The following is a 13,300-nucleotide window of genomic DNA, read 5'->3' as shown; positions in this document are numbered from 1 at the left end:
TGGAGTTGAAGTTTCCTCTGGTTGGGATATCAAGAATTGTGGATCATAGTGTTAAGATAAGGTTTTGGCTGTTCAGGAAAGAGTTGAAAAGAAATTCCTCCATACAGTGGATAATGAATCTTTGCAATTCTCTACCCAGGAGGGCTGAGGGGGCTCAGTGTCTAGCAACAATAGTGGAGTTTGTGCAGGAATTTGAAACTCAAGTAAAAGATTAGCGGTGAATTTATTGACTGGTTTAACAGGTTGAAGGGACCAGATGGCTTCCTACTACTATTTCTTATGTGAACCCAGATAATATTCGGTTTTCTGGTTCTGATTCTGGTTGATTACAGCGCAAACACCTCATAAGTGTTTATCTCGCTCATTCTGCAGTCATTGCTCATGTAATGGTCTCCACTGTACTGGAGAAACCAACTGTAGATGAGATGACCTCTTTGCAGAATTCCTTCGTTCAGAGTGGAAGAACAACTGTGCTGCCAGTTGCCCATCACCTTAATTATTCGGAGATACAAGTGACTGCAGGTGCTGGAAACTTGAGTGGGGAGGGGAAAAAAACTATTGGAGGAACTCAGTGAGTTGAGCAGCATTTATTGGTGGGCAGGAATTGTTAACGTTTTGGCCCGATGCAGAGTCTTGACGTAAAACATCGACAAACTCTTTCCCCTTACAGATGCTGTCCCACCTGCTGAGTTACTCCAGCAATCTGTTTTTGGCTGAATTTAATTCTCTCCCTCACGCCCATTTAGATCTCTTTAACTTAGTGCTTCTTTGGAACAGTGTTGAGAAACAGTCTAAAGTCCAACACCTTTGTCTTGCATGGAAAATTAGAACCAATTCTAATTGAGTCTTGAAGGCTGTAATGTGTTAATTCATTCTCAATTCAGGTTTTCGCCCGTCATATTTTACACCTGCCATCACTTTTCCCTCACCTCTGTCTGCTCACCTCGCTATAACTGCATCTTCTACTAACAAATCAACAATGAATTAACAAATCTTCACTCCGCGCAGCATTTGTCACATGGCAAGTTTAGCTTTCATCCTGTGAAAGAGACAAAGTGCTGGAGTAACTCATTGGGCCAGGCAGCAACCCTGGGGAACATGGGCTTTCATCCTTTTGTTGTGGTGATGTTTCAGGACAGAACCCTTCTTCACACTGGCTTTCATCCTTTTGTTCTTGCCATCCTTATCCTTTCTCTGCTGCACTAACATAGTTAATATTTCACTTTGTCTCCACACATGGTGCTTGATCTCTTGAGTATGTCATAATATATTTTATTTCTATTTTTAGCTTTGGGGGTTGGAGTTTGTGCAGGACAGAAGGGCCAGTGCTAATGGCTGTGTAGAAAGTGGCCCATTTTATTATTAGGGATATATGCTTTATGTAATATTTACATCCCTATATTTAATGGGCACATTCTCTGTGGCAAAAAAATTGAATTATATTATTGAAGTAAATTTATTGGAGGACTTTTAAAATTAGCTAAATAAACATGTCTAATGTATTGTACTGCGTCATATGTAAGTGGATTAACAGTAGCATGCTTTGTTTTTTAGATTGTACAAGGAATGAAAGAACATAAATGGAGCATTGAAAACATTACCTTTGGATCTGGTGGAGCTTTGCTGCAGAAGATGACAAGAGATCTTTTGAATTGTTCCTTCAAGTGCAGTTATGTGATGACCAATGGCCTCGGGGTATGTTCTATAAAGTCGTTGGAAAGTATTTGAAACTGTTTAGTAGGTCTGTGAACTTTTTAAAATATGTGGGTAGAAAAATTAATTTGAGCTTGATATCTACAGGTCTGGCTTGTTTGAATAGTTAAAAAATAACTGCTCATGAAGCGAATCTGGTAAACAGGGTTTTAAATGCAGGATTGTTATTCATTATGTCCACTTATACAATGCAGTATGATATTTTGGATTTAATTTCACATTTAAATTGAACAATCTTAAAACTGTATAATTTAGGATCATAGACTATCTCACAGAAGCTTCAAATCTATTCGTTTTCTCATCTGTTGAATCTAAGATCACTTTAATATTCCTCTTCAAAGCAAATGTCTAAATACATTAAAAAATCTTTATGGACTCATCTTGGAGAAATGTAGCAGGCAGTTTATATACCGATGGCAAAAGTGACATTCTTTTGGGGTGTTCTAAACCAATAGAGTAATAATTTTTTTAACCCATTAATAGCTGTCTGCAAATAAATATTCTCAGTTCACTTTGTCATATCAGAAAATTGCAGGAATAATCAAAAGTTAATTGGAAAATATTGAAAAGGGCAATGCTGTCCTTTTCTGGAAGTAAAGTAACATTCAAAATGTATTCCCCACCAAATAATTAATGGGTAACTGTTGCTCAAAACCTTCTGAATAGTGTAGATTTAATAAGTGGCAAGTGATTTCATGTCTGTAAAAAAAAAATCATTTAATCATTTACTGGAGATGCCATGCCAGGAAGACTGGCATTTAATGTCCTTCAAGTATTGCTCTTGTTTTCCAAGGCCATATTGTAGTGTCTTGAGTTGAGCACAGACCAAACCACGTAAGAATGACAAATTTCCGTACAGGATAGATGGGGTTTCAAGACATTGGTATTTGTAAAGGTGATGATTATTTATTCTGGCTCTTCATTTTTGATTTTTGTTAGTCAGCCAAATTTAAAATTCAGCAGCTGCTATGCTGGGATTTGAAAATGTCCTTGGTCATTGTCCCAGCAGTCTTGACTAGTGATCCAGCAACGTAATCATTCTTGCCATTCTCAACATAGAAGTACAGCACAATGTTCACGCCCAACATGATGCCAAGATAAACTAATCTCGTATGCCTTCAGATTATTATCTGAATGGTGTCAGATTAGGAAAAGGGGAGGTGTAACAAGACCTGGGTGTCCTTGTACATCAGTAACTGAAAGTAAGCATGCAGGTACAGCAGGCAGTGAAGAAAGCTAATGGCATATTGGCCTTCATTGTGCGAGGATTTGAGTTTAGGAGCAAGGAGGTCCTACTGCAGTTGTACAGGGCCCTGATGAGACTGCACCTGGAGTATTGTGTGCAGTTTTGGTCGTCTAATTTGAGGAAGGACATTATTGCTCTTGAGGGAGTGCAGCGTAGGTTCACCAGGTTAATTCCCGGGATGGCAGGACTGACATATGATGAAAGAATGGGTCAACTGGGCTTGTATTCACTGGAATTTAAAAGGATGAGAGGGGATCTTGTAGAAACATATTGAATTCTTAAGGGATTGAGCAGGCTAGATGCAGGAAAATGTTCCCAATGTTGGAGTCCAGAATTACGGGTCACAGTTTAAGAATAAGGGGTTGTCCATTAGGATTGAAATGAGGAAAAAGCTTTTCACACGGAGATTTGTGAATTTCTAGAATTCTCTGTCTCAGAGAAGGCAGTGGAGGCCAATTCACTGGATGTTTTCAAGAGAGTTAGATTATAGCTGTTAAGGCTAACGGAATCAAGGAATATGGGGAGAAAGCAGGAATGGGGTACTGAATTTGGATGATCAGCCATGGTCATATTGAACGGCGGTGCTGGCTCGAAGGGCCGAATAGCCGAACTCCTGAACCTATTTTCTATGTTTCTATATCCATGTGGTATTTAAAAGCCTCTTAAACACCTTCATCGTCTCTGCCTCTGTGTTTCAGGCACCACCACTCTGTGTAGGGGGGGGGGGGAAACTTGCTCCACATATCTCCTTGTACTCAGAATATTTTTGTAGTAGCAATTTAAGTGTATTTCCAATTTGGATTTTTTTTCACTGGTATATGGGAAGTCTGATTTTAGGTGATTATGCTGAGCAAATTATCTAGTAGCACATTAGCAGGGAAGAAATGCGACTAGTATATTGGTAATCTAATTGCTTTATTCTTTGCTAAGGAGGCTATATTACTTATTTGTGGTAATTCTAATTAATTACATTGCATCACAGTGATGTCTGATAATGTTATAGGATCTATGTTTTCTGTCGCTAATTTTTTTTTTCTACTTAAAATTCTGTTGACGTTTGATTTTTTTTTTTTGGTCCTTGGTGTGAATGGGGGGATTGGTAATGCAAAATTCTTTTAATTCATGCATTTCAGTTATAAATTTCAAACCTTGCAGATTTCTTTTACCTTAATGTTAAAAAAAAGTAACTTGTTGGACAGATACTTAAGTAAAAATTCTTAACTGCTGAATTAATCAAGATGAAGGCAATACTTATCATGCCTCTAAGTAAATCATTCTTGTATTCAGGTAAATGTTTTCAAGGATCCAGTTATGGATCCAAACAAGCGATCCAAGAAGGGGCGTCTGTCTTTGCACTGTAATGGTTCAGGAGATTATGTTACACTTGAAGAGGGTAAAGGTGAACTGGAACCAAATGGTCCTGTAAGTAACTTTGCATGTTTATTTTCCACACTGCTGAACACCAGGCATGTGAAGTTTCCGCGGATTTCCACATTTTTAATATCCATTTTCCGCGTCTTTTGCAAGCTTTCCGCGTTTTTCACTTTGTCAAATAAATGGAGAAATTGGATGGAAAAAAGAAAGAAAAACGATGTATAGACTTGTAATGAACACTAGGGTTTCGCTAGGGGTTCCGCGAGCAATCTCTCCCCCCCCCCCCCCCCCCCCCCCCGCCCTGGAACTCTAACCGAAAATGTGGCACCTAGGCTGGGCAAGGCAACCAATCTCAACCTCATCGGGACTTCCACGGCTGATCGGTGGGTTGAATTTGCAACCTGCGACAGGGGCTCTGGAACTCCAGCCCAGCCGGAGCCAGCACATCCATCCCCATAGCCGATTTCCTTGGCCGGCTGGATAAACCAGCAAAGCTCTGGAACCAAGAGTGCCAGAAAATCTGTAACGGAACTGATTATATATTAAATTTAAGTGCAAGATTATATAACTAAATTAATTAAGACAGGGTTAAAATATAAAACACAGCAGGAAAGTCAATTACCACCTTTTGGGCTGATTATCAATTAATGTGCAAATTTACTTAACTGTTATTCGTATATCGCGACATATTCATATTATTTTGGAATGTCTGTTTTTACCGTGAAATGCACTAAAATAGGCTTGAAACGGGTAATTTTGTGTGCAATTTTTTTTTTTAATTCTGATTTTTTGATCACCGTTGTACGCCTCGTGCAAGCACTCGGCTCTTTTCCTCTTTTTTACCTCACTCACATGCCTGGAACACAAAGAAAAGTTTATTAACTGCAGTATTAATTAAGAACCATTCCTTTATATTACAAAGTGGCCCTCGTCACTTGACTATTTAAAAATCAGGTGGAAAACCAGAAAACATAGATATGGCCTTGTATGTAGCTTTAGTAAATCACATCAGTTCCTACTTGACATATTATGATTTTAATATCTTAAATTTTTATTTAATCGGGTGGATTTTAGAATGGTTGGTCATGTTGAGACTTCTTATTGAAGAGCTGGTTCATGTAAAAGACAGGGAATGTCTGGATCTCCAGGGGCATTTGATTAAAAAATTCCTGCCGAGACTCTCAGTTGACTAAACCATATAAAATTGATATAAATTGGCTGAACAGTGAGAAAAGATAGATAATCAAACTGCTACTTGGTGCCAAATGGTATTCTGAAAGAATCTGTTCAGTCTGCAAATATTTTAAATATTTTTAAATTACTTTTGATGATAAAGATTGGGAATCATTTAATTTTGCCAATCATATGAAAAAGCAGCGTAAAAGATGGAGGCATTAGGTTACAAAGCTAATAAACTGAGTAGGCAAAACTGGCAATAGATTTCGTCAAAGGCAAATATAAAACATATGAACATTATGAACCTTGAATCTTCCAGGTTCAGTTAAACTTCCCTTCTATTGTTTTTCATTGTCATGCTTGTGACTTTCTCATCTAATTTCTGTAAAGTGAATCCGTGCATTAATATTCATACTTCTTTAGTTTAAAGATACAGCCCGGAAAAGGATCCTTCGGCCCACCAGGTCCACACCGACCAGCAATCCCTATTGCACTAGCACACACTACGCACGAGGGACAATGTACACTTTTTACCAATGCCAATTAATCTACAAACCTGTACATCTTTGGAGTGTGGGTGGAAACCTGAGCACCCCAGGATAATCTACGTGGACACTTGGAGAACATCAGACAGCACACATAGTCAGGATCGAACCCGGGTCTCTCGCGCTGCAAGGCAGCAGCTGCGCCAATGTGCTGCCCCCCCCCACCCTTGTGTCTTAACCAATCCTTTCACCCAGTTCCATTTGAAAACTACTGCACACTGTTTTCAAGAATTCCATTTGTAACCCTCCACTTTTTTCCTGGTACTGAGTGAGGGTTCCTGAGAAACCAGAGGAGGTTTGAGGTTTATTTTTGAATAATGAATGTTTTACATATTGGAGCAACTGTTTCCAGTATGTAATAGCTGGGTAAGAGAAGAACAGCGATGCTAAATAGAAAGGAAGTGGTGGTGCCATGAGAAATGAATCCTCAGAGTTGTGGGTTCTCGGTCATGGAGCATATACATGGGAGAAATTGAGGTATTTATGGGTAGTTAAGATGATCAGATAGGAAAATGAGTGAGCCACTGGATCAGGCGAAGAAGGTTCATGGCCTTTTCCTGTTTTCTATTCATTCAATATTGAATAAAAATGCTTGGAAGAAAAAAGGTAAGAATTTTGGGAAAGCATTAATGGATAAGATAACGCAGACGATGGGATAAATGACTGTGCTGCCGTAATGCAAGGCCATAGATCAATTGCGGGCATTGCATAGTTAAGGACTTGTCAGGGTGGAATGTTGGTTTACCAGAACAATATTGGGCTTTTAGGGGCTAATGCATTATAAACTTGGGGAAGGGTTACACAAGGTAGGAATGTATTCTCCAAAATTAAAAAAATTATTTGAATAATATTTTAAAATTAATAACAAAAGCAAATTGGGTATAACCAATTATTGATTTGGAAGCCCAATTCAGAGCCATCCGTTTTATCATATCATCATATATATACAGCCGGAAACAGGCCTTTTCGGCCCACCAAGTCCGTGCCGCCCAGCGATCCCCGTACACTAACACTATCCTACACCCACTAGGGACAATTTTTACATTTACCCAGCCAATTAACCTACATACCTGTACGTCTTTGGAGTGTGGGAGGAAACCGAAGTTCTCGGAGAAAACCCACGCAGGTCACGGGGAGAACGTACAAACTCCTTACAGTGCAGCACCCGTAGTCAGGATCGAACCTGAGTCTCCGGCGCTGCATTCGCTGTAAAGCAGCAACTCTACCGCTGCGCTACCGTGCAGATATTAGGAATTTGGAGTTGTTCTTCAAAAGGCAATTGCGACCAAGTCAGTTAATTATTAAATCTGACATTTTATTTTTGTTAACTATTAGTGTTAAAGTGATTTGGTGGGAGAACGTGGGGATGCTTGTGAAAGAGATTAGTGTGTGAGTGAAAAAAGTATGGAGAAAGTGTGTGAGTAGGACGGCACAGTTGCGCAGCAGTAGAGCTGCTGCCTTACAGCGCCAGAGACACAGGTTCAATCCTGACCGCGGGTTCCATCTGTACGGAGTTTATACATTCTCCCCGCGACTGAATGGGTTTTTTGCCTGCTCCGGTTTCCTCGCAAATTCCAAAGAAATGCAAGTTTGTAGGTGAATTGGCTTCTGTAAATTATCCCTAGTGTGTACAATAAAACTAGTGTGCGAGTGATTGCTGGTCGGCATGGATTCGGTAGACCGAAGTGCATGTTTCTGCGATGTGCCTCTAAAGTTGCCAGGTAGCAGTATCACAGTACCTGTGCTTTTTATCAGCAATTGCACAATTGTGTAGGGCATTAAAAAGCATGAAAAAAGTCACCAAACATTAGGCATGTGGTCAATCACAACCTGACACTGATCCTCCTCCAGTGCCATAGTGAGGCCCACTGGAAATTGGAGGAACAGCACCTCATATTTTGCCTGGGCAGCTTGCAGCCCAGTGGTATGAACATTGACTTCTCCAACTTTAGATAGTTCCTCTGTCCCTCTCTTCCCCTTCCCAGATCTCCTACTATCCTGTCTCCACCTATATCCTTCCTTTGACCCGCCCCCCTGACATCAGTCTGAAGAAGGGTCTCGACCTGAAACATCACCCATTCCTTCTCTCCTGAGATGCTGCCTGACCTGCTGAGTTACTCCAGCATTTTGTGAATAAATACCTTCGATTTGTACCAGCATCTGCAGTTATTTTTTTACACTAAAATTTAGCTGATCCACATTCGATGCATTATGTTCTGGATTGTTTGTAATTGAGCATGTCTCTTGAATGTTTTTATTTTTACAGGATCTACTGCACACTGTTTTCAAGAATGGCATAGTTGTAAAGAGTTATACTTTTGATGAAGTGAGGGAAAATGCTCAACTGAAGAAAAACATGGAAAACTTATAAATCTGAGTTGATTTAAAATAAATAACTGCAGAATGATGTCCTATGTCTGTTGCGAATTCGGTGCACAGATGTGTGTGTGTGTGTGTGTGTATATATGCAGTTTTAATTTACCTGTTAAATCTAAACATTTATAATTGTATGCTGTGTCACATAAACAGCAAATGACGATCAAGCGAACAGTAATCATCCAGTGTGGTTTGTATTTTTAACACTCATTGGGGTTGAATAATTTGTTGCTTTAAACAGCTGCTATTTGTGTTTTAAAATGTAAATTGTGAGGTATAATAGTGGTTACTAGGAATAATGAAAATGTACAAATGTTGGCCCATGTGTTTGGACTAGATCACTTTCAGTGGTGAAAGAAAATTGGCCAATATTAGAAATAATTTTAACACATTTTTTAGTGTGTGTATATATATATATCGAGCTCCTTTATGATCTTCCTATTTTTTTTCTTTTAATGGAAGTACAGTCACAGTTCCAATTTAGGAATAAGGGCAACTTTGGAGAATAAAGTATCGGGGCTGTGCCAAATTACCATAATTGGTCAACTAAGCCTTTATTTCCTAATGTTTAGATTTTGAAAGGATGGAGAGTTGGTGTGTTTTTATCTGTGCTGAAAAATGCAGGCTTTTTAAGAGCAAACAAGCAGGAAGGGAAGGTATCAAGTCTCAACTAAAGTTGTTCTTTGTAATAATCAGAAGTGACTTTATGCAAGAGGTTTTATTTGTCAAGTATCTTGATATTAGACTTTCAATGCACTTAAGGAGCTTACAGCCTTTATTTCTGAAATAGGAAGGTGACTTCCTTTGAAATAACACTGATTTAGGCTTTTTCTTTCATACAATTCCATTTTTACAGACACCCACTACCAGTTGTTCCTATATCAATGGTAAAGGAAATTCAATGCCTCAATAAATGTGAAAGTATACCCAATGTGTCTCAGCAAGAAAAATAGGTGGCAATTAAATATATAACTATATAGGAGTTGCTTTAAATTTAAACTCTTGCCCCATTGCAGTTCTGAATTCTGGAGATGGTTTTGTGCACCAGAGGTGTATAATATACTTTGGGTTTTTTTGGTTTGACATCTCTAGTTTTAGATGATACTTGGGTTTTTGTATATTCTTTACCATGGCAATTTACCTAGATATTAAATCTGAGCATTGAACTATGCATTGATTTTTTTTTTAATTGGCAAGTGAACATGGTGATTCTATTCAAGCTCCTGAAAATAACGCTTTTCTGGGTGTTGTGTTTATGTTTTATTTCCCCGAATAAGCATGAAGTAGAAGAAATTTTGCTATTTGTTGTATTAAATAACTCATTAAAAATGAGCAGGTTCCAGAAATATAATTTGTTCTAAGATCGATGGTTTTCTTTTGCAATTGGTGCCCCAGTGATGATAGTTTGTCAAGAAAAGAAATGGGGAGAATGTTGAACAAATGTTCAAAACTTTGATCAGTGAACAGCAAATACAGGGAGCAGGATTACAGGTGATCATTGGAACATTTTCTTATTATCTATTGTATGATTTAATTTTAAGAATGCCACTAAAATGTTTTTGCATAACATTACTGTTTTCAATCTGCTTTACATTCTCAAAAAAAGGTGGTTGTATTGAATAAAATACCAACCTTAACTGTCAAATATAAACAATCCATTCACATATAAATGTTACATGGGAATTTCTGCAAGGAACTTCCTTGGAAATTTGTCACTGCATAAATTAAAATTTATGTTCTGAAAATTGCAGACTTTTTATTTTCTGAATGCAAAATCAAACTTGGTTGTGTTGTATACAAAATGTTGCTATCAGAATTTTATGGTTGATTTACAGATGTTAAGTAATAGGCTTGAACATGTTCCAATTTGCAGTCCAACAATCTAAGAATTGAACAACCGGAAGAAAAAATCTGGAAATCAACAAAAGTTATCCAATGAGCAAAACTTCAGATGTAAACCAGTTTGCTTGCCTTCTTATAACAATGCAGAAGGAGGCTATTTGACCCATCAAGTCCATGCCAGCCCCCAACAGACCATCCCATTATCCTCAACCCTGCTATTTTCTCTCTTGCCCATCAATCCTTTGACTCTTTTTTCACTAGTCTGCACCAAGGGGTAAATTTGCACTGATCAGTTAAACTACACACACACACATCGTTGGGATGTGAGGGGAAACCTGAGCACCCGACAGAAACAAATGCAGTCATAGAGAATGTGTAAATGCCACTGTTGGCACCAGAGGTCAGGATCAAACCTGGGTCCCTGGAGATGAAGAAACAGCAATAACTACTGCACCAATGTTCAGCCCAGTTTTGTTGTTTTCAATTCCATCTCCTAGATGGCCCAGTTGGCCTGAGTAGCATTTTGGATTCAGACCAAGTGTTGATCTAATGTTAGCTTATTGCACTTCTCACCTTTAACCAGATTAATAAGGCAACAACTTGTCTTCATAGAGGAACATCTCTTAGCGGAGGTTTCTGAGTTAGAGCTGCTAATCCAATTTTCAATGTAGTACATACATATTTTGAATATATTTCAGTATTGGTTGAATGCACCTTTAAAACAGTAATGTTATTATCACATTTCTAATGCTTACAGAAATGTTGTAGGTATCTCAGAGATAGTCTTGTTTTCAATATAACTAGAAATGTCTTATTTTTGTCTATAAATTTGAGCCTTTACCCTTTTATAAATGTTTAACTTGTCTCCAACACCATCTCAATTCTATCGTATCAGAATTCGTGAGCTGTTCTAAATACCTCTATTTTTAAATTGATTTCCTTGTATATTAACTGATCAAGAAACTTTAAATAATAAGGCGTTGTTTTTACACAATGTGTACTTTGTAGATTGGAAAACCTGTCAGTGCATCTGTAACTCTACATCATTGCTTGCTTTTGCTGAACTTGACGCCATTTGCTGTTTCCCAATTTCTCTTATAAATCATATATTTCCCACAAACCTGAAATCTATTGGAACAATGTTATTAATAAAATGTTTCTTTTGATCCCTCTTGTTGCTGTCAGCAGTGTTCCCTAAAAGGTGAAATATCCAGCATGACTTGATAAAGTGGAATCCAAGTTTCTTGGATTTAGAAGTTCTTGAAGTTGCTTTTCAAGAGGCAGGGAATGGAGAGATATGGATCACGTGCAGGCAAAGATGATTAGTTTAACTTGGCACCATGCTTGGCACAGACATTTTGCACCAAAGGGTCTGTTCTTGTGCTGCAATGTTCTGCGTATCTGCTTCCATCACCTCTCCAGGCAGTGTGCTCCAGCCATCTACTGCTCTCTGTAACAAAGTTAATTAGGCTCGCACCTCGCCATATTTCCCCACACGTTAAAACCATTTAGTGTTTAATATTTTCATCCTGGGGAAATGTTTGATTTTCTTAACACTACATTGCACTGCACTCCAGGCAATGATGCCTGAAATAAGGAAATATGACAGTCTCAGATTGAGTTTAATAGCCTGGATTGTGGTCAATGGCAATGGCAAACAAATCTTGTACATAAGGCAAACTAAATCAAAAATGACAATAGAAATTGGATTTCCATCTGTTTTACAGGAATGGGATTCTATAGCAATATAATAACTTTACCAGCAAAGGTGTTGTTTGGAAATGATGACATGGTTTTAATTCAATTACAATTCATTGCACAATCTCGCCTTTCTGGTTTGTGTGGTAACTGGTGCTGTATCGCATGTCCTTAAAGATGTGCTGGAGTAACTCAACGGATCATTATGCATCTCCGGAGAACTTGGATAGATTATGTTTTGGATCTGAACCCTTCAGACTGACCTGAAATGTAACCTATCCATATCTTCCAGAGATGCCGTCTAACCACAATTACTCCAGCACTGTCTTTTTCAGTAAACCAGCATCTGCAGTTCCTTGTGACTTCATTTCATGTTCTTGCATAATGTTACTGCTATGTATGTCAGTGCAGCACCTGAATGGCAAAGATGGTCAAGGAGCTGAGCAAATTGATCAGTAACAATGGTTTTCCTTGTCTAATCCATATATGTGAACTTGGTTGTAATCCAATTTGATGCATGACCGAAGAGCATTGTTAAAATAAATTCCCATGTACTCGCAGGACTTGCAAAACATGTTCTTTTACCTATTCCCTTCCCATCATTCTGGTTAAGCAGTGATTTACTTGAACTTTTTATAATCTAGAATACTGCATTCGATGCTGATAATGTGGTCTCTATACTGCGTCATAGTGGTGCAGTGGTAGAGTAGCTGTCTTATAGTGCCAGAGACCCGAGTTTGAACCTGACTACGGGAACTGCCTGTAGGGAGTTTGTACATCTCCCTGTGACCACTCTTGGTTTTCTCCAAGTGCTCTGGTTTCTCTCTCCCCTCCCCCCCACTTTCCAAAGACATGTAGGTTAATTGGCTTCTGTAAATTGTCCCCAGTGTGTAGGATAGAACTAGTGTATGGGTGATTGTTGGTCAGCGCAGTCTCAGTGGTCTGAAGGGCCTGTTTCTACGCTGCATCTCTAAACTAAACTCTAATACAAATCAGGTCACTGAGTATAGTACACAGGGTGACCTTAACGTTTACAGTTGCCTGTCACTTTAATTCTCCACCCAACTCCAACAGATATTTGTAGCCTCCTGCACTGTTACATGATATGCTTTAGAAACTGCACCTCTCTTCCCCCAGGGCACATTGCAGCCTGCTTGATTCAATATCAAGTTCTGCAACTTCAGGCAACTTTCTTTCTTAGTTTATATCTAATCTGTCAAGTTATGCTGTCAGTCATCCACATGATGTGGGCACAATTTATTTCTCTGTTAGCACTGGTTTACTGAACATTTTTCTCAGCTTTGCATTTCACAACTTGTGTCCTTTTTTT

At 38.6% G+C, this 13,300-nt stretch overlaps 1 protein-coding gene across 2 annotated transcripts in view; it reads left to right on the top strand.

The window, feature by feature from the left end:
- The window catches only part of nampt1 (nicotinamide phosphoribosyltransferase 1), a 44,085-nt gene extending 32,639 nt beyond the window's left edge, over window positions 1-11,446 (top strand). For both annotated transcript variants that reach the window (XM_078416936.1, XM_078416937.1), the window contains exons 9-11: window positions 1,555-1,695; window positions 4,247-4,381; window positions 8,321-11,446. In XM_078416936.1, coding sequence (XP_078273062.1) covers window positions 1,555-1,695; window positions 4,247-4,381; window positions 8,321-8,425 — 381 coding nt within the window. In that variant the 3' untranslated portion in view covers window positions 8,426-11,446. The remainder of the gene's footprint in view (window positions 1-1,554; window positions 1,696-4,246; window positions 4,382-8,320) is intronic.
- The last annotated feature ends 1,854 nt before the right edge of the window (window positions 11,447-13,300 follow it).

The sequence above is a fragment of the Rhinoraja longicauda genome, chromosome 20, assembly GCF_053455715.1.
Source record: "Rhinoraja longicauda isolate Sanriku21f chromosome 20, sRhiLon1.1, whole genome shotgun sequence".
NCBI lineage: Eukaryota > Metazoa > Chordata > Chondrichthyes > Rajiformes > Arhynchobatidae > Rhinoraja > Rhinoraja longicauda.
Note: the sequence above shows the minus strand (reverse complement) of the source record. Positions and strands in the feature narration are given on the sequence as shown.